Here is a 21332-nt window from a genome sequence, read left to right as displayed (position 1 = left end):
AGTGGGACAGGTGGCTTAATGATGAGTACCTCATCATTGGAGCTCCACTTGACTCCCCACCTCCAGGGATCCTGCTGTTCACAGACATATCCAAGAAACCACTTGAGGAACCACCTGCATATCAACCAGCTGGAAGTCAAAGCAACATTATTATCACTGCAATCGTTCCAACGCAATTTGATAGGATGCCCAGTAGCAATGATGGATGACCGCCATCATCCTGACATACGTCAATAAGTTAGGGTGTACATTTTCATTGTAGAGACTCTTTGCGAGTTGGCAAAGCAGGTACACAAGTGGACAGCGGATAATGTGGTAGACGTGTCGGCAAGGTTCAATCCAAAGAAGAGGAATGTCCTAGCAGATACGCTCAATTACCAGGGTTATGGTGTAGGACCAGAGTGGTATCTAGATCTAGGCATGGCAGAAAGGCTTCTTCCTCTTCAAGGATCACCTTCGATGAACTCGTTTGTCTCACAATTGATTTAGAAATTCTAGTATCCTTCTTTCCAGTTCCAGAACAACTTTCAGTATGCTGCTCTCCAGGTCCACAAACATCAGCAGCATTTGGGACACCTCCGTACACCCGTGGTACATTCTGGATGCATTAGCCTTTCCAACCATTCTCCTGATTTAACAATTACTCAACAGACTGTGGATGAAATTGGTCCTCAGGATAACCCTAGTTGCTTCCAAAGACTACATGCCTGGTGATATCCAGATATGGTGATGTTCCTCATTGAGGTACTGGGAGGTATTGGCATTGTAGAAGGTATACTTCTCAGGCCGGATCATCTGAAATATATTGCTGTTTTCCTCCTCTACCTTTGTCGAAGGAAGCTCGTCTAAATCTCCATGGTAGAGAAATGTCACTCGGCCTTTAACCAGATTTCAGACTGAAGAGCTTGGACTTTTCCCTTTTTAAGGAATAGCTTAGGCTCAAGAGGACCTTTGAACAGTTTTCCCTTTCCAGGAACTCAAGCCTCTTTTAGAATGTCACTCGAGTCCTCAGATCGCTCAAGTAGACCATACATAACCCCTAGAGATATTTTGTGAGATAGGGATCTTACCCTCAAGACTGCTCAGGTCCCTGGCATACAAGATCTCTGTGATGCAGGTACTTCAAACAGGACTGTGTAGGATTCAAACAACCTTAATTGCCCACTATCTGCAAGACATGGCACACAAGTCCTTAGATACATTTTTGGTGAGAACTGTGTGGCTGCATAGCTAGTGGTTTAGCTGCCTTTGTTCCTCGCAGGACTATTAGCAGTCGTTCGAGGGCAGAGGTTACGGATGAATGAAAAAGGGATGAGTAGCCCTTTCTTTTTTTTCATCTCCTATTTTAGGGAGGCAGATATAATTGCGGTTCCAGGTGTTGAGGTGCCAGTGATGGGAGATGAGAATGAGAGAGAGATTACAATAGAGGAAGTGAGGAGAGCACTAGATGAAACGAGAGTAGGAAAAGCATCGGGTATGGATGGTGTGAAAGCTGAGATGTTGAAGGAAGGGGGTGTGACTGTACTTGAATGGTTGGTGAGATTGTTTAATGTGTGTTTTGTGTTGTCAATGGTACCAGTAGATTGGGTCTGTGCATGTATTGTACCACTATATAAGGGTAAGGGAGATGTGCATGAGTGTTGTAATTCAAGAGGTATTAGTTTGTTGAGTGTAGTTGGAAAAGTGTATGGTAGAATACTGATTAATAGGATTAAGGATAAAACAGAGAATGCAATCTTGGAAGTACAGGGTGGTTTTAGAAGAGGTAGGGGTTGTATGAATCAGATTTTTACAGTTAGGCAGATATGCGAGAAATATTTAGCAAAAGGTAAGGAGGTGTATGTTGCGTTTATGGATCTGGAGAAAGCATATGATAGAGTTGATAGGGAAGCAATGTGGAATGTGATGAGGTTATATGGAGTTGGTGGAAGGTTGTTGCAAGCAGTGAAAAGTTTCTACACAGGTAGTAAAGCATGTGTTAGAATAGGAAAGGAGGTGAGCGATTGGTTTCCGGTGAGAGTGGGGCTGAGACAGGGATGTGTGATGTCGCCCTGGTTGTTTAACTTGTATGTTGATGGAGTGGTGAGAGAGGTGAATGCTAGAGTGCTTGGACGAGGATTAAAACTGTTAGGCGAGAATGATCATGAATGGGAGGTAAATCAGTTGTTGTTTGCGGATGATACTGTACTGGTAGCAGACACAGAAGAGAAGCTTGACCGACTAGTGACAGAATTTGGAAGGGTGTGTGAGAGAAGGAAGTTGAGAGTTAATGTGGGTAAGAGTAAGGTTATGAGATGTACGAGAAGGGAAGGTGGTGCAAGGTTGAATGTCATGTTGAATGGAGAGTTACTTGAGGAGGTGGATCAGTTTAAGTACTTGGGGTCTGTTGTTGCAGCAAATGGTGGAGTGGAAGCAGATGTACGTCAGAGAGTGAATGAAGGTTGCAAAGTGTTGGGGGCAGTTAAGGGAGTAGTAAAAAATAGAGGATTGGGCATGAATGTAAAGAGAGTTCTATATGAGAACGTGATTGTACCAACTGTGATGTATGGATCGGAGTTGTGGGGAATGAAAGTGATGGAGAGACAGAAATTGAATGTGTTTGAGATGAAGTGTCTGAGGAGTATGGCTGGTGTATCTCGAGTAGATAGGGTTAGGAACGAAGTGGTGAGGGTGAGAACGGGTGTAAGAAATGAGTTAGCGGCTAGAGTGGATATGAATGTGTTGAGGTGGTTTGGCCATGTTGAGAGAATGGAAAATGGTTGTCTGCTAAAGAAGGTGATGAATGCAAGAGTTGATGGGAGAAGTACAAGAGGAAGGCCAAGGTTTGGGTGGATGGATGGTGTGAAGAAAGCTCTGGGTGATAGGAGGATAGATGTGAGAGAGGCAAGAGAGCGTGCTAGAAATAGGAATGAATGGCGAGCGATTGTGACGCAGTTCCGGTAGGCCCTGCTGCTTCCTCCGGTGCCTTAGATGACCGCGGAGGTAGCAGCAGTAGGGGACTCAGCAGTATGAAGCTTCATCTGTGGTGGAAATGTGGGAGGTTGGGATGTGGCACCCTAGCAGTACCAGCTGAACTCGGCTGAGTCCCTGGTTAGGCTGAAGGAACGTAGAGAGTAGAGGTCCCCTTTTTGTTTTGTTTCTTGTTGTTGTCGGCTACCCCCCAAAATTGGGGGAAGTGCCTTTGGTATATGTATGATGTATTTTAGGGGATATCATCCGAAGATCCTGTCGGATAGGACTCCTACGATTGTATTTTAGCTTGTAGCTAGAATATATTCACTGTATAGGACTATTCATATTGCGTCCCCAATCTCCTTATGAGGGGGAGTCGGGACATCGGTATGATGGGGAGTTGGGATGTGGGCCCTTAGTGTGTATATTCACAAACCATGTTGTTTATACATAGCCTTGACAATCATAGTTAGGTTCTTACACTCATTTTGATTTTCGCACTGGCCGTCAACCCACTGATATTGAGAGGCTACTAGTTTACATGGTGTGAGGAGTCTTATCCATTGCATTATCATTCTTGGATGCACCGATTCCTGGTTAAAAGTTTTCAGCCAGTTGAAAGGACTTCTACTCGCCAAAGTATGAGTCTCCTATGTAAAGATTGTACGGTTTGTATTTTTTGTAGGAACAAATGATAAATTGAGAAGTAATTTGTATTTCCCCATCAGTACAAACCTGTATTTCTTTATGCATACCTTACCCACCATCACCTAATCCTTAGAGGAAAGTCTCGTCTGCAATCAAAGTGAAGAGGGTATGATTGAATGGGGTTGTGGTGCTTCTCCATGCTATCGCTGGTAACAACTGTAATGGTTGTTGATACTTCGTTAAAGTTTTTTTTACCTGTATGACAGCTTGCGCTGATTTCTTCTCCTATATAAAGTTTTCAATATTAAACTTACCCGATAATCATGTAGCTGTCAACTCTGTTGCCCGACAGAATTCTATGGAGGGATACGCCAGCTATCACAATACTAGAAGGGGGTGTTCTTACCAGCGCCACCTGTGGCCAGGTACTCAAGTACTTCTTGTTGACACCTCCTCAATTATTCCTCTGTCGTGCTTCTGACAAGACGTTCTGGGATACGCTTATGTTCTTGGAGTATTTTCACGACTTTGGTGAAGTATTTCTCTTTGATTTCGGCTGTCGCGTTACTGGAAACTTCTATTTTAGCTTAGTTAGCTTTTGGAATTAATTTGATTATTTTTGGTGACGAAGAGAGTATGAACTCTCGTTCACCTTTCAATGGCCGACCCTTCCCTTAGACGGAAGTGTTGGTGTCTAAGAGAGTATAGACTCTCTTTCTTAATTTTGCTTAACAAAAGTTATAGATTTATTTTATATCTCTCCGCCTCTTATAGGCCTCTTCGATTAACTTCCTTTTATTATAAACTTATTAAAATTAATTTTTATATTTGTTTATATTCGACCTTCCTAATAGTAGGCGGTCTTTTCTTGGTACCGAAGTTAATTATCGTGAGCCCGTCATTTCGGTTTTACCTGTTAACATATTATGCTATTTTAAGGTCTTTGAAAGAATTTCTTTGAGTCTCGTACTTTTTCAAAGTTGAACTAACGTTTTGTTTGTCTCGGCAGTTGTTGACGTTCAGAACGTTTCAACTTGCACTCTATCGTTACGATAGAGAAAGAATGTTCACGGTTTCACATTGCAGTAAAGAGTAACCGTTTCTAGCGTTTTGTTCATTCTTTCTTAACTTAATGGTTTTGATCCTAATAAGGAACTTTTCTTTTTGGGAAATATTTCAGTTTTTTCCTTTAACAATAATATGTTTTAACGATATATATGATTGGGCTCTTCTCTCAGGTTCTAAGTCAAGAGAGAGAGAGAGAGAGAGAGAGAGAGAGAGAGAGAGAGAGAGAGAGAGATAGAGACGGAGGGAGAAAGAGGATAAACGTTTCCCTCAAGCCTGCCAGGCGTACGAGTAACGTCGTTATCGTTTTGCTCTTCTCCCTAGTCTCTTTAGGGGAAGAAACTAAACGTTTCTAGAGTGATCTAGTGTTTAGTCTCTTTCCATCCACTGAATTTTCTTTCATTAGATTTTTCTGTTACATTGTAATTCTGTTTTCGCAATTACTAACTTTTGAGAAGGATAGAATTGCGTGTTTCAGGTACAAACCACTTAAAGTTTCGAGTTCAGTGATATAAGTGCAAACAGAAATCAAAGTGATAAGTGATTAGCGCAAATTATGTCAGTGTTATGCGTGAGGGTACTTTTGTGCGCGCCAGTCGTCCTCCCAGTCCGGGACCTCTTGCAAGCTCCCAAGCCCAGGGGAGAAGCAATGTCGAAGGGCATAAGGGTTCGGCAGGCCTTGATCGGCGCACAGAAGTATCCTCGGTGGTTGTGGGCGTGTCTTACCGAGACCGTCACTCCCACCCGCAGACGATTGAGCCCTTATTTTGCTCGTCTGCAGAAGAGATTTAGAGGAGAAAATAAAGGCAGAGTTACGCTGGTCTCAGGTCTCAAGACCTCTTAAACGTAAAGTCCAGACCTATGCCAGACGTACGAAGTAAAGTTCAACAACCCGGATGCAGTCATTGGGTTAGCTCTGTCTCTCCTCAGTCATCAGTTTGTCGGGCTGAGAGTGCGCCTACACTCCCCCCCCCTATGCTCGCTCCGCCTGATCGCAGTACCACCTGCCAGGCGTACGATGTTGTGGACTCTACTAACAGTCCATGCAAGCACAGCTTTCGGACCTGATGCGTGAGTGTCGTGCTGAGAGTGTTGCACCTCCTCCTCCTCCTGCACCGGTGGTGCACCAACCGCCTGCACCCGTTCAGCCTGTGCTGCACCCGCCTGCACCGGTGGTGCACCAACCGGCTGCACCCGTTCAGCCTGTGCTGCACCCGCCTGCACTCGCTGCACCCAGTCGCAGCACCATCTGCCAGGCGTACGATGTTGTAGACTCTACTACAGTCCATGCAAGCACAGCTTTCGGACCTGTTGTGTGAGTGTCGGGCTGAGAGTGTTGCACCTCCCCTGCACCCGTTCAGCCTGTGCTCAACCCGCCTGCACTCGCTGCACCCAGTCGCAGCACCATCTGCCAGGCGTACGATGTTGTAGACTCTACTACAGTCCATGCAAGCACAGCTTTCGGACCTGTTGTGTGAGTGTCGGGCTGAGAGTGTTGCACCTCCCCTGCACCCTTTCAGCCTGTGCTCAACCCGCCTGCACTCGCTGCACCCAGTCGCAGCACCATCTGCCAGGCGTACGATGTTGAACCTCTTTCTGTGTTCGCTGTTCCCAGTGTTGTTCAGCCTCAGCCTTCTTTAAGGCAACCTTCGGTTTGGGATCAGGAGGATTACCCCACTCTTCCTCCTCCTCCCCTGGCTGCTCCACCGGTGGTGCAACTCTCGGTGGAGGTACAACCTCTTCCACCTGTGAGTCAGTCTCCTCAGCTGCTGCACCGAGCTCAACCCGTGCACCCTGATCCTGCGCCTCAGACACCTCTGCTTGCAGGAACTTTACCTTGTTCTGCGCAACCTCGGTCTCTTCACGCTCCACTCATACCACAGGAACAGGAACTTTCTGCACCTTCCACTGTTGTTGTTCCAGCTCGTTCTGACTCTGCTGTTCAGCATACCTTACCTCCATTTTCTAACCATGGCAAAAATATGAATCATGAGTTATGAATGTAAGGTAAACATTATGTTGATTTTTAAACCCCATGCAAGCATGCATAAAGCACTCTAGCACTGGTCATGGAATTTCTGAGAAATGTTAAACGCCATGCACACGCTCTGCTTTCCTTACAGCAGGCTCTGCTTACAGCAGGCTCTGCTTACTACATGCTCAGCATTCAGCATGCTCTGCATTCAGCATGCTCTGCATACAACATGCTCTGCATACAGCATGCTCTGCATTCAGCATGCTATGCATACAACATGCTCTACATACAGCATGCTCTGCATACAGCATACTCTGCATTCATCATGCTCTGCATACCTTACCGCATGCTTCTCAACATATCTTGGGTTGTTGCCAACTCACTAGACTGTCAAGCAGTTTCATAACGTTGCCTTCTAGTCTGCTGCTTTTGCACCAGTGAACCCTCACTCAGAGAACTTAGCTTTTCTAGGATAAGGTCCCTGTAGATGAGAAAGTTCTTTTCTCCCTCCTTCTGATATTCCCTTGAGGACTCTGTCATTTGGAGGGAGCCTTTAGCTGCATAACCTCTTATGGACTTTTATTTAAGCATAACATGCTTACAGGGAAGGTAATGGTTCCACTTCAGCCGCTAATCCCGTCTGTTACCACACCTGCTCCCATAGACCTTGAGCTGTGTTGCATGACATGCAGTCCAAGCTTAGTCCTTGTTAGAGGATTTTTGTTTACGGAGTCAATGTGTCACGGGGAAGACGTTCAACAACCAACAGAAGGGACTTGTTGTGACGCAGTGCGGCAACCTCAGCAACCCGTTAAGGAGTTGTCTGTACGACCCAGATAGTCTAGACAGATTCGGGTTGTCACTGTACTTCCTCGCTTGCCCATGATTGTCAGTTTACAGACTGTGCAGCAGTATCATGATCTTGTGTCCGGCTCCGTCAGACGACTGGCTTTTAAGAGCTCCCACAAGTCGTCGCTGTCTGGAGATTTTCAAATGGACTATGGATCTGACCAAGGAACTGGGCCTCCTGGTCAATTTTGAGGAGTCTCAGCTCGTTCCATCCCAGACCATTGTTTCCTTGGGTATGGATCTTCAGAGTCGAGCTTTTCGGACTTGTCCGTCGGCCCCAAGGATCTTCCAAGCCCTAGAATGCATCCAGAGCATGCTGAGAAGGAACCGATGCTTAGTCAGGCAGGGGATGAGTCTAACAGGGACATTTTCATCGCTGGCCCTGTTCATCGAGTTAGGGAGACTCCACCTCCGCCCCCTTCAGTATCATCTAGCTGCTCACTGGATAAAGGACATGACGCTAAAGACGGGCTCAGTTCCTGTTTCCGAAGAGATGAGGTCTACTCTAACGTGGTGGAAGAACAGCATTCTTCTCAAGGAAGGTCTACATTTGGCTGTTCAGACCCCCGACCACCGTCTCTTCTCGGACGCATCGGACACGGGCTGGGGTGCGACACTGGACGGACAGGAATGCTCGGGAACATGGAATCAGGAGCAAAGGACACTTCACATCTATTGCAAGGAGTTGTTGGCAGTTCATCTGGCCTTGATAAACTTCAAGTCCCTCCAGCTTAACAAGGTGGTGGAGGTGAACTCCGACTACACCACAGCCTTGGCTTACATCTCCAAGCAGAGAGGGACTCATTCGAGGAAGTTGTTCAAGATCGCAAGGGACCTCCTCATTTGGTCAAAGATCGAAAGCTCACGCTGGTAACGAGGCCCATTCAGGGCGATATGAATGTCATGGCAGATCGCCTCAGCCGTAAGGGTCAGGTCTTCCCCACAGAGTGGACCCTTCACAAGAATGTTTGCAGCAGACTTTGGGCCCTGTGGGGTCTGCCAACCATAGTTCTATTCGCTACCTCGATGACCAAGAAGCTCCTCTTGTATTGTTCTCCGATTCCAGACCCAACAGCAGTTCGCGTGGATACCTTTCTGCTGGATTGGTCCCATCTCAACCTGTATGCATTCCCGCCGTTCAAGATTGTCAACAGGGTACTTCAGAAGTTCGCCTCTCACAAAGGGACACGGTTGACGTTGGTTGCTCCCCTCTGACCCGCGAGAGAAGGGTTCACCGAGGTACTGCAATGGCTGGTCGACGTTTCCCAGGACTCTTCCTCCTAGAGTGGACCTTCTGCGTCAACCTCACGTAAAGAAGGTACACCCAAACCTCCACGCTCTTCGTCTGACTGCCTTCAGACTATCGAAAGTCTCTCAAGAACTAGAGGCTTTTCGAAGGAGGCAGCCAGAACGATTGCCAGAGCAAGGACGACATCCACTCTCAGAGTCTATCAGTCTTAATGGGAAGTCTTCCGAAGCTGGTGCAAGGCCAATGCAGTTTTTCCTCAACCAGTACCACTGTAACCCAGATTGCTGACTTCCTGTTACATCTAAGGAACGTAAAATCCCTATCAGCTCCTACGATCAAGGGTTACAGAAGTATGTTGGCAGCGATTTTCCGCCACAGAGGCTTGGATCTTTCCTCCAACAAAGATCTACAGGACCTCCTTAGGTCTTTTGAGACCTCAAAGGAACGTCGGTTGTCCACTCCAGGCTGGAATCTAGACGTGGTCCTAAGGTTCCTAATGTCATCAGGATTTGAACCGTTCCAATCAGCCTCTTTTAAGGACCTCACATTAGAAACTCTTTTCCTCGTGTGCTTAGCAACAGGTAAAAGAGTAAGTGAGATCCACGCCTTCAGCAGGAACATAGGTTTCACATCTGAAACGGCTACATGTTCCTTGCGGCTCGGTTTTTTTGGCTAAACGAGCTTCCTTCCCGTCCTTGCCCTAAGTCGTTCGAGATCCCAAGCCTGTCCAACATGGTGGGGAACGAACTAGAGAGAGTACTTTGCCCTGTTAGAGCTCTTAAGTACTATTTAAGAAGGTCAAAACCATTACGAGGACAATCAGAAGCCTTATGGTGTGCTATCAAGAAGCCTTCTCTACCAATGTCTAAGAACTCAGTTTCTTACTACATCAGGCTTCTGATTAGAGAAGCAAATTCTCATCTGAAGGAAGAAGACCTTGCTTTGCTGAAGGTAAGGACACATGAAGTGAGAGCTGTGGCTACTTCAGTGGCCTTCAAACAGAACCGTTCTCTGCAGAGTGTTATGGATGCAACCTATTGGAGAAGCAAGTCAGTGTTCGCATCATTCTATCTCAAAGATGTCCAGTCTCTTTACGAGTACTGCTACACCCTGGGTCCATTCGTAGCAACGAATGCAGTAGTAGGCGAGGGCTCAGCCACTACATTCCCATAATTCCATAACTTTTTAACCTTTCTCTTGAATACTTTTTATGGGTTGTTCGGTCGGCTAAGAAGCCTTCCACATCCTTGTTGATTTGGCGGGTGGTCAATTCTTTCTTGAGAAGCGCCGAGGTTAAAGGTTGTGATGAGGTCCTTTAGTATGGGTTGCAGCCCTGTATACTTTAGCACCTTTGGGTTGATTCAGCCTCCAAGAGGAACGCTGCGCTCAGTAAGGAAGACGAACTTAAAAAAGAGACAGAGTAACGGTTCAATTCGACTTCCTTACCAGGTACTTATTATTTCATTGTTATTTGAGATAACTGTTATATGAAATATGGGATACTTAGCTATCCTTTAATCTTGTACACTGGTTTTCACCCACCCCCCTGGGTGTGAATCAGCTACATGATTATCGGGTAAGTTTAATATTGAAAAATGTTATTTTCATTAGTAAAATAAATTTTTGAATATACTTACCCGATAATCATGATTTAATTGACCCTCCCTTCCTCCCCATAGAGAACCAGTGGGACCGAGGAATAATTGAGGAGGTGTCAACAAGAAGTACTTGAGTACCTGGCCACAGGTGGCGCTGGTAAGAACACCCCCTTCTAGTATTGTGATAGCTGGCGTATCCCTCCATAGAATTCTGTCGGGCAACAGAGTTGACAGCTACATGATTATCGGGTAAGTATATTCAAAAATTTATTTTACTAATGAAAATAACATAATTACAAGTTTTTATTGTTCTGAAAAAATGCAAATGGCTTCCGAGTTGGCAATATTTGTGTTTAAAAAAGGAATAACTTACTTTAGATTTTGTGCTTTTAAGCATATTTTTTCTCACACTTTGTTTTTTATTTTCAGGGAGATTGATCTCAGTTCATCATGTATTGTTGAGGTTGAAGATAAGAAGACCAGACTCATAAACAATAAAGTATGTATAGCATTTTACTTTTGAATGTCTATTGTAACTGCTGTAGTGAGGAATTTATGTTTGACTAGTACTGTATGTGTGTGTTGAAGTATGTTGCCTTCTCTAAAAAGATATCCCCAGCTAGACTACGGCCTTTTTCTAAACGTAACTCATACAATAGCAATTTAAATGAGATATGAACATTTATTTTGTTCCTATGCGGATACAAACTCTCGTCATTTACACACGTCGATTTGTGGTCTTTGTATGCCAGTTTTTACCCGCAAATATTCTTAGCTCATCAATCCATCATCTTTTCTTCCTTCCCTTGCTGCTTTTGAAATCTCTAGTGACCCATTCTATTATTCATCTTGTCAATCTGTTATCTGTCATTCTTATTATATGTCCTTCCCACATCCATATCTTTTTCTCACTTCTTGTTAGAATAGCCTCTTCTTTAGTTTGCTCTCTTATCCATGTTCTTTTTCTGGCTCTTAGTGTTATTCCCATCATTATTCTTTCCATAGCTCTTATGAGGTGTTACTAGCTTATATTCTAAGGGTTTAGTAAGGCTCCAAGTTTTTGATGCATAAGTTAATCCTTGTAGGGCTATCTCATTTAATACTTTTCTTTTCAGAGAAAGTGGCATTTTAATTTTCATAATGTCATTTTGTTTAGCAAAAGCCCTCTATCCTGCACTCATCTTTCTTTTAATCATGGTCTCGTGTCATGGGGAACAATTATTGTCTGTCCTAATTACGTATATTCAGTAACAATCTCTAGAAGATGACCTTTATTTGCAGTCTCTGCATTTTCATTAAACATTATGTTAGTTTTACTCATATCCAATTTAAGTCCTACATTTCTGGTTTCTCTAATGTTCTATCATCCTTTGCAATTCCTCCTATGATTCACTAGATAGAAGTATGTCATTTGCAAATCTTGAGTTGTTAAGGTATTCCTCATTAATGTTAATTCCTACATTTTCCCAATATATATTTTTTTAAACTTCTAGGAATACTGTGAATAATTTAGGAAAAAAGGGTCTCCCTGTCTACTGTACCTCCTTTCTCAACTAAAATTTTCTCACTATCTTTTTGTAGGTTTAGGATTGCTGTACTACCCATATAGATATCTTCAAGTGATATTTCTAACATAAGATTCATCTACAGTATTCCTTGTTTTTCAATATTAAACTTACCCGATGATCATATAGCTGTCAGCTCTGCTGCCCGACAGAAAAAACCTACGGGCGGAATACGCCAGCGATCGCTATACAGGTGGGGGTGTACATCAACAGCGCCATCTGTCAAGTAGGTACTTAAGTACTCGATGTCAACATAGAACCAATTTTCTCTCTGTCGTGCCACTGGCAAGACCTACTAAATACGCCGTCCCTAACTGGATTTGTTTTCACAACGATTTGGTGAAGTACACTATTCCAGTTTTGAGCTTTCGCTATGCAGGGGTTTTTTCTTCATTTCAAAACTTGAACTCGTTTTGGATAGATTTAATTATGGTGACGAAGAGAGTATGGACTCTCTTTCACTTTTAAATGGCCGACCCTTCCCTTAGATGGAAGTGTGTTTAGGTTTTTGGTAATTTTGCTTAACACGTTATAGATCTATTTATTTTACAGTATATCTCTCCGCCTTTATAGGCCTCTTCGATTAACTTTCCATTTATTATAAACTTATAAAAATAAATTTTTATGTTTGTTTATATGCGACCTTTCCTAATAGTAGGCGGTCCTAACTTGGAACCGAAGTTAATTAACATTGAGCCCGTTATATCGTATTTAACCTTTAAAGAATTTAATACTTTTTAAATTTTAATGCTTTATGAAAGAATTTCTTTGATAGTCTCGTACTGTTTTCAAGATGAACTAACGTTTAGTTTTTAGTCTACGCAGTTGTTGACGTTCAGGACGTTCAACATGCGCTCTATCGTTACGATAGAGAGAGAGAGTGTATCACGGTTTCACTTTGCAGTAAGAGTAAACCTATTCTAGCGTTTCGTTCATTCTTTCTTAGCTTAAATGGTTTAAATTCTAAATTAAAGGAACTTTTATTTGGAAAACCTTTCAGTTTTTTTTTTTCCTTTAACAAATAACATGTTTTAACGTTATATAATTGGGCTCTTCTCTCAGGTGCGAATCAAGAGAGAAAGAGAGAGAGAGATAGAGACGGAGGGAGAGAGAGGAGAATAAACGTTTCGTTCAAGCTGGTAACGTTGTTCTCGTTTTACTCTCCTCCCTAGTCGCTGTAGGGGAAGAAGGTAAACGTTTCTAGGGTTTTATTCTTGTTCCCAGGCTATGTGCGGTGAGAGATTGTAAACGTAGTTTATTTGATCTAGTGTTTAGTCTCTTTTCCAGCCACTGAATTCTTTATCTTTATTTATGTTTTTCTGTTGCATTGTACGACTGTTTTCGCAATTACTACCTTTTAATGAAGGATAGGATTGCGTGTTTCAGGTAGAAATCAGTTAAAGTTTCGATTTCAGTGAAATAAGTGCAAAACAGAAAATCAAAGTGATAAAGTGATATGCGCAAAGTGTTACAGTGTTGCGTCCGAGGGTTCGTCTGTTCGTGCCAGTCGTTCACCTAGTCCGGGACCTCTTACAAGCCCCCAAGCCCAGGGGAGAAGTAATGTCGAACGACTTATGGGTTCCACAGGCCTTGATCAACGAACAGACGTTTTTTTCCCTCCGTGGTTTCGGGCGTTTCTACCCAAGATCGCCCCACCCACACAAAGACGAGAGAGCCCATTTATTCCTCGTCTGCGGAAGAGGTTTCTCGTAAGAAACCATGGACCACATCTTGCAGCTTTTTAAGTGCAAGTCGGTCCCTTCCGCGCAAGTCCAACGGCCCAGGTGTAGCCACTGGGTCAGTTCGGACTCGCTGCAGTCATCCGACGACTGCACACCTCCCAAGAGAGGCAAGGTGGTACCGCAACAGGCAGTAACTCCGTCTGTTGCCGCACCAGCTGTTTTAGACCCTCAGTCACAACGGACAGTAGACTGCAGTCTATGCAGACTCAGTTAGCTGCGGTTATGCAGGAGTTTCGTGCGGAGAAGGTTGACACTGCTCCCGTTAGCCTACAACCTGCCACGGTTGTGCGCCCAGCTCACGCTGAGGCTGCCTGCTCCCACACTCCGGCTGCGGAGAGCTCCACCTCCGATGCGCAATTGACCCTGCCAGACGCATGTTAACGTTAGCCGACGTGCGGCACCCTCCGTTAACATGCGTGAGCTACCGCATCAGCAGTGGGAAGGTGGAGTCAAGCTGCCGTGTTTTGACGTGATGCGTTAGTTTCCGCAACCCACGGCAGTCCCCACCACGCACCACCACTCCGCTTTGGTTGTTGCCTGCTCCCACACTCCGACTGCGGAGAAGGTTGACGATGCACCCGTTTGCCTACAACCTGCCACGGTTGTGCGCCCAGCAGACGCTGCGGCTGCCTGCTCCCACACTCTTGTTGTGAGAGCTCCTCCACCCATGCGCAGTCGACCCTGCCAGACGCATGCTGACTCCCACAGACACACGGAGCACTCCGTTGCCGTGCGTGAGCTACCACAAGCTGCCGTGTTTTGACACGGTGTGTCAGCCTCCGCAACCCACTGTGGTTACCGCCACTCGCCCGCAGCAGACTAGTCAGTCAGGAGTTGAGGCTTCCCCACTCAGCTTTGGTTGTTGCCAGCTCACAGACTGTCAAGCAGTTACATGACGTTGCCTTCTGGTCTGCTACTAATGCACCAGTGCTGTATGTCCTCACGCACCTGTTGTGGTTGACAGTTCAGTTTTTGACAGTTCACAGACTGTCAAGCAGTTACATAACGTTGCCTTCTGTTCTGCGGCTTATGCACCAGTGAGACCCTCACTGAGATAACCTAGCTTTTCTCGGACATGGTTCCTGTAGATGAGAAAGTGCTGTTCTCCCTCCTACTGATATTCCTTTGAGGACTCTGTCATTTGGAGAGGAGCCTTAAGCTGCTTAGCCTCCTATGAACTTTAATTAAAGCATAACAAGGCTTCCAGGGATGGTAAATGGTTCCGCTTCAGTCGCTAACCCCGTCTGATGCCACACCTGCTCCCATAGACCCTAATGGGCTTTGTTGCAAGACATGCAGTCCAAGCTTGTGTCCTTGATAGAGGATTTTTTACGGAGAAGAACCTTCTGGCCAATAACCTTCCTATCGGTTGGTTGTGCGCCCTGTTGACGCTGAGGTATCCTACTCGCGTCCGCCAGTTGAGGTGGTTCCTCCACCGATGCGACCCAGTATGGGTTGCCAGTCGCACATTGACGTTAAGCGACTCTCGGAGGTGGTTGTGGACGTTCAGTGTGTCACTAGGAAGACGTTCAACAACCAGCAGAGGTGACTTGTTGTGACGCAGTGCGGCAACCTCTGCAACCCGGTAGGGGGTTGACTGCACAACCCAGACAGTCTAGACAGTTTCGGGTTGACGTTGTACTTCCTCGCGTCCCCATGGTTGACAGTTCACAGACTGTGCAGCAGTACCATGATATTGTGTCCGGCTCCGTCACGCATCCACCAGTGCGGCCGGATTCAGCGAGTCAGACGTTGCCCACTCTGTTGCCGTTTCCTCATCAGTTTCGGATGAGGAACCCTCTGATGAGGACATTGCTGAACAAGACGATCAACCCCCAGCCATGCTATCCATCCAGAAGATGCTGAAGAAGGAACGCTGCCCTGTCAGGCTGTGGATGAGTCTGGTTAGGACACTGTCATCCGTGGTTCAATTTGTGTCACTTGGAAGACTTCGCCTCCGTCCTCTTCTGTATCATCTAGCTTTTCACTGGAAAAAGACAAGACGCTAGAAGCGGTCTCGATCCCGGTTTCCGGAAAGATAAAGTCTGGTCTGACTTGGTGAAAGGACTTTATCAACCTTTGAAAGGGTCTTCCCCTGACTGTTCAGACTCCCAACCACGTTCTCTTCTCGGACGCTTCGGACGTAGGCTGGGGTGCGACATTAGGCGGTAGGGAATGCTCGGGATTATGGAACTCGAGTCAAAGGACATGCATTTCAACTGCAAGAAGCTACTGGCAGTACGTCTGACCTGGAAAAGCTTCAGGTCTCTCCTTCAAGGCAAAGTGGTGGAGGTGAACACGGACAACACCCTGCTTTGACGTACATCTCCAAGCAAGGAGGGACCTACTCTCTGACATGGTACGAGTTCGCAAGAGACCTCCTCACCTGTTCAACAGGTCTAGACTTTTCACTAGTAACGAGGTTCATCCAAGGCAACTTTAATGTCATAGCAGATTGTCTCAGTAGGAAGGGACTAATAATTCCAACAGGTTGGACCCTCCACAAGGATGTATGCAAGAGACTTTGGGCCACCTGGGGCCAGCCAACCATAGATCTCTTCGCAACCTCGATGACCAAGAGGCTCCCAATACTTTGCTCACCTATCCCGGACCCAGCAGTAGTTCATATAGATGCCTTTCTACTAGATTGGTCACATCTAGATCTATATGCATTCCCTCCGTTCTAGATTGTCAACAAGGTACTGCAGAAGTTCGCCTCTCACGAAGGGACAAAGTTGACGCTAGTTGCTTCCCTCTGGCCCGCGAGAGAATAACTCACCGAGGTACTTCGATGGCTAGTAGACGTTCCCAGAACACTTCCCCTAAGGGTGGACCTACTACGTCTGCCACGCGTAAAGAAGGTACACCAAGGCCTCCACGCTCTTCGTCTGACTGCCTTCAGACTATCGAAAGACTCTCGAGAACTAGAGGTTTTTTGAAGGAGGCAACCAGAGCGATTGCTAGAGCAAGGAGAACATCCACCCTTAGAGTCTACCAATCGAAGTGGGAAATCTTCCGAAACTGGTGCAAGTCAGTATCCGTATCCTCGACCAGTACCTCTGTAACTCAAATAGCTGACTTCCTCTTATATCTGAGGAAAGAACGATCTCTTTCAGCTCCCGCTATCAAGGGTTACAGAAGCATGTTGGCATCAGTCTTCCGTCACAGAGGCTTAGATCTTTCCAACAATAAAGATCTACAGGACCTCCTTAAGTCTTTTGAGACCACGAAGGAGCGTCGTTTGGTTACACCTGGTTGGAATTTAGACGTGGTTCTAAGATTCCTTATGTCAGACAGGTTCGAACCGCTTCAATCAGCCTCCCTGAAAGATCTCACCTTTAAGACTCTTTTCCTGATATGCTTAACCACAGCTAAAAGAGTCAGTGAGATTCATGCCTTCAGCAAGAACATCGGATTCTCATCCGAAACGGCTACATGTTCTACAACTTGGTTTTCTAGCCAAACACGAGCTGCCTTCTCGGCCTTGACCAATATCGTTCGATATTCCAAACTTATCGTATGGTTGGAAATGAACTAGAAAGAGTATTATGTCCTGTAAGAGCTCTTAAGTTCTATTTTTAAAACCTTTACGAGGCCCGTCTGAAGCTTTATGGTGTTCAGTTAAGAATCCATCTTTGCCTATGTCAGAGAATTCTTTATCCTATTTTATCAGACTGTTAATACGAGAAGCTCATTCCCTTCTGAATGAGGAAGACCAAGCTTGGCTGAAGGTAAGGACACACGAAGTTAGAGCTGTCGCAACTTCCGTGGCCTTTAAACAAAATAGATCTCTGCAAAGTATATTCGACGCAACCTATTGGAAAAGCAAATCAGTGTTCGCGTCTTTTATCTTAAGAATGTCCAGTCTCTTTACGAGAACTGCTACACTCTGGGACCATTCGTAGCAACGAGTGCAGTAGTGGTGGGGGCTCCACCACTACAATTCCCTAATTCCAGAACCTTTTTAATCTTTCTCTTGAAATATTTTTGGGTTGTCCGGAAGGCTAAGAAGCCTTTCGCATCCTACTTGATTTGGCGGGTGGTCAAAGTCATTTCTTGAGAAGCGCCTAGATTAGAGGTTTTGATGAGGACCTTTAGTATGGGTTGCAACCCTTCATACTTCAGCTCCTAGGAGTCGCTCAGCATCCTATGAGGATCGCGAGGCTCAGTAAGGAAGACGTACTTAAAAAGGCAGAGTAATTGTTCAAGTCGTCTTCCTTACCAGGTACTTATTTATTTTATGCTTGTTATTTTGAATAACTGCTAAAATGAAATACGGAATACTTAGCTCATAATAATGTCAACATGTAATGCTGGTCTCTACCCACCCCCCTGGGTGTGAATCAGCTATATGATCATCGGGTAAGTTTAATATTGAAAAATGTTATTTTCCTTAGTAAAATAAATTTTTGAATATACTTACCCGATGATCATAAATTAAAGGACCCACCCTTCCTCCCCAATAGAGACCCAGTGGACAGAGGAGAAATTTGGTTCTATGTTGACATCGAGTACTTAAGTACCTACTTGACAGATGGCGCTGTTGATGTACACCCCCGCCTGTATAGCGATCGCTGGCGTATTCCGCCCGTAGGTTTTTTCTGTCGGGCAGCAGAGCTGACAGCTATATGATCATCGGGTAAGTATATTCAAAAATTTATTTTACTAAGGAAAATAACATTTTTGAAGGGCCTTCATTACTGCTGAAGTTTTGACAGTATCAAAAACTTTCTCATAGTCTATAAATACCATTTATAGTGGTTTGTCATACTCTGTTGACTTTTTCATTAGCTGCTTAATTACATGGATATGGTCAATTGTTGAATAGCCACTTCTAAAACCTGCCAGCTCTTATGGTTGATTAAAGTCAAGCTGTCTTTCTATTCAGACTAATATTATGTAAATATTTTATTTATTACTAAGAGTAAACTTATTGGCCAGTATATATATATATATATATATATATATATATATATATATATATATATATATATATATATATATATATATATATATATATATATATATATATATATGTATATATATATACAGTATATGTATATATATATATATATATATATATATATATATATATATATACATACATACAAATATTTGTAAGGTATATATAGTAAATGTATGTATGTGTGTGTGCTGTTTCTGGTACTTAATATCAATCGCCAATGTTTTAATGAGTTTATTACAGTTTCTATCAGTATTGTCTAGTGTTTTTTATTGCTTTTTATGATAAAACAAATGTAGTTCTTTGAGAAGTAAATAAGTTCTCATTTAAATCCATTACTATTGTGCACTTGAAATGCAAGATGCAATCTCTCAGGTTCACTAGTCGCCTTAGTACTGTACTGCTATCAGGTTGTTATTTCCCCCCAAAAAAACTGGTGTATCTAAAGGATTTTATATTTACAAAAAGGCTAATTATAACGTATTGGTTTATATGGAAAAATATTTTCTTTTCACAGTTCCCTTTTTATTTCTCTTTTTATGGAAATATTGTAAAATCTTTGACAAGTTTTTAGACATTACTTTTTTTTCAGTGAAAAGCTTTGATATGTTGTTAACCCTTTTACCCCCAGGCTATTTGATAAATTCCCAACCCTTAACCCCCAGGGGGTTATTTTTTTCCCAGCACATTTTGCAGTATATATTTTTTAAATTGCTCTAACAGCCTTAATTTTTGTCATAGAGAGATCAGGTTGGTCTCATTCTCTTGGAAAATGCCTGAATTTTCTAAAAAAAATTATAAAAAATATGAAAAAGAAATTTTTTATAGCATTTTTGTTCAAGGTCGTACCGGTACGTCCATGGGGGTAAAGGGATGGCTTTTGTGAAACGTACCAGTACGTCCTTTGGGGGTAAAAGGGTTAACTCCTTTTTTACTTTTACTCTTGACCTTGACTTTGTTAATTCCCCAACAGATCACTGCAGGAGATGGAGCAGAAGCCAGAGAACGTGTTAAGGATTTTACCTTTGACTATTCATACTGGTCTCATCGGGATGAGGACAAGCATTTTGCTCCTCAGGTTAGTTCTGAATGTTTATTGATCAATACTTTATGATCATATGGTAATTATAGCTGAACTCGGTTGAGTCCCTGGTTAGGCTGAAGGAACGTAGAGAGTAGAGGTCCCCTTTTTGTTTTGTTTCTTTGTTGATGTCAGCTACCCCCCAAAATTGGGGGAAGTGCCTTTGGTATATGTATGTAATAAGAGTATTTCAACAAAATGTCCCCATAAAATAAGGCTCACTTATTTTTTATGAAAACTTTAAAAGATTAAATTTCAAAAGGTTATCTATGTTTTGCATAATTTTTTCCCCCTTCGATAAATACTTTTTATCAATGCAAAAGTATTCTGCTTGCATCAATAAAAAGTTCAATCGTTCCTCAACATAACGCAATAAACCAGAAGTTCATATCTGTTACACTGTAGTTTAACCGTACCGAGGCGTAGAAAGAAATTTATCTTTGTGCGTGTAAATTTTGCCCCGGGCCAAAAGCCATATGCCTGGCAGCAATTATGTCATGGCTTGAATCACGAGAGGGTTGAAATTGAAATCCAGCTATCTCTATATTGGCAGTACGTATAATGTTAATCCTTTCCTCTATCACATGAAATTTGACTCGTCTGCAAAGTTCGTTATTTGCTTTGTTCCAATTTAAAGGCACCTACTTAGTAAAGGGGTCATTTCACCAAAGAATCTTCCTGAAAGACTGAGCTGTGACCTCAGAGCATGGCTTAGTCGAAGTCATTGCAGGTTGCGCGTAGTCCTCGGCTAAGTGAGGGTTAGTCACGCCTTGATCTCCTGTTGTTGCACATGGTTAAAGAATGGTCTCAAATATAAGATCGTAGCGTGTTTTTTGACATGACAAAACATTGAGCCTGGTTGCGACCCCGAGAAATCCAGAGCTGGGATCATAGTTGCGTGTATTCATGTGCAATTTTTTGAGATCGTACTTGGTGAAATTACCATTTTAGTTTCAAAAGACATACATACATATACCAAAGGCACTTCCCCCAATTTTGGGGGTAGCCGACATCAACAATGAAACAAACCAAAAGACGGGAAAAATTAAATGTTGATCTGTAAACTATACTGGAATCAGGAAAAATATTTTTCCAGTGATTACCCAAGAATGAGAGAAAAATTACTTGCTTGCTTTAAAATAACTTTCGACAATAAAAACAGGTCAAGGGATAAAGTACCTGAAGTAATATCATTGAAACATAGAATAAAAATCTGAAGACCAGTGACCTGTAACTATCATGGTTATTAGAGTATATAAGGAAATTGTTCTTAATTTTCTTTTCCCTTTTTTATTTCTATAGCTGTAGGTAAAGATTCTCTTTTGCTCATATTGCATTTTTAGAAAGTTTACTTGTAAATTCCATCTTAGTATTTGTTGGCTGCATTCTGAGCACATTACTGTATTATCAGTAAATTAGTATCTTAAGGCTGATAGTTGTTACTGTCACTTTTAATTTACTATTTATTAAATAAGAGAATTCAGTTTAGAAAAACTAAATATGACTAAATGCATCACCCATGGAGCATGATAAATATGCTGTTCCAAAAATAAAATATACTATTATAATTCAGGAGTTAAATACCAAAACATTAAAGTCTTTTTATATGTTAGAAAAAAATAAGATCTGTTGATTACTTACTGCA

The 21332-nt window shown here is 43.3% G+C and overlaps 1 protein-coding gene across 1 annotated transcript in view; it reads left to right on the top strand.

Moving 5' to 3' along the window:
• Klp98A (kinesin-like protein 98A) overlaps window positions 1-21332 on the top strand; it is a 100512-nt gene that overhangs the window by 7360 nt on the left and 71820 nt on the right. The window contains exons 2-3 of the mRNA XM_068346637.1: window positions 10766-10835; window positions 19580-19684. Of these exons, the coding sequence (XP_068202738.1) occupies window positions 10766-10835; window positions 19580-19684 (175 nt within the window). The remainder of the gene's footprint in view (window positions 1-10765; window positions 10836-19579; window positions 19685-21332) is intronic.

The sequence above is a fragment of the Palaemon carinicauda genome, chromosome 22, assembly GCF_036898095.1.
Source record: "Palaemon carinicauda isolate YSFRI2023 chromosome 22, ASM3689809v2, whole genome shotgun sequence".
In the NCBI taxonomy this organism is placed as follows: Eukaryota; Metazoa; Arthropoda; class Malacostraca; order Decapoda; family Palaemonidae; genus Palaemon; species Palaemon carinicauda.
Note: the sequence above shows the minus strand (reverse complement) of the source record. Positions and strands in the feature narration are given on the sequence as shown.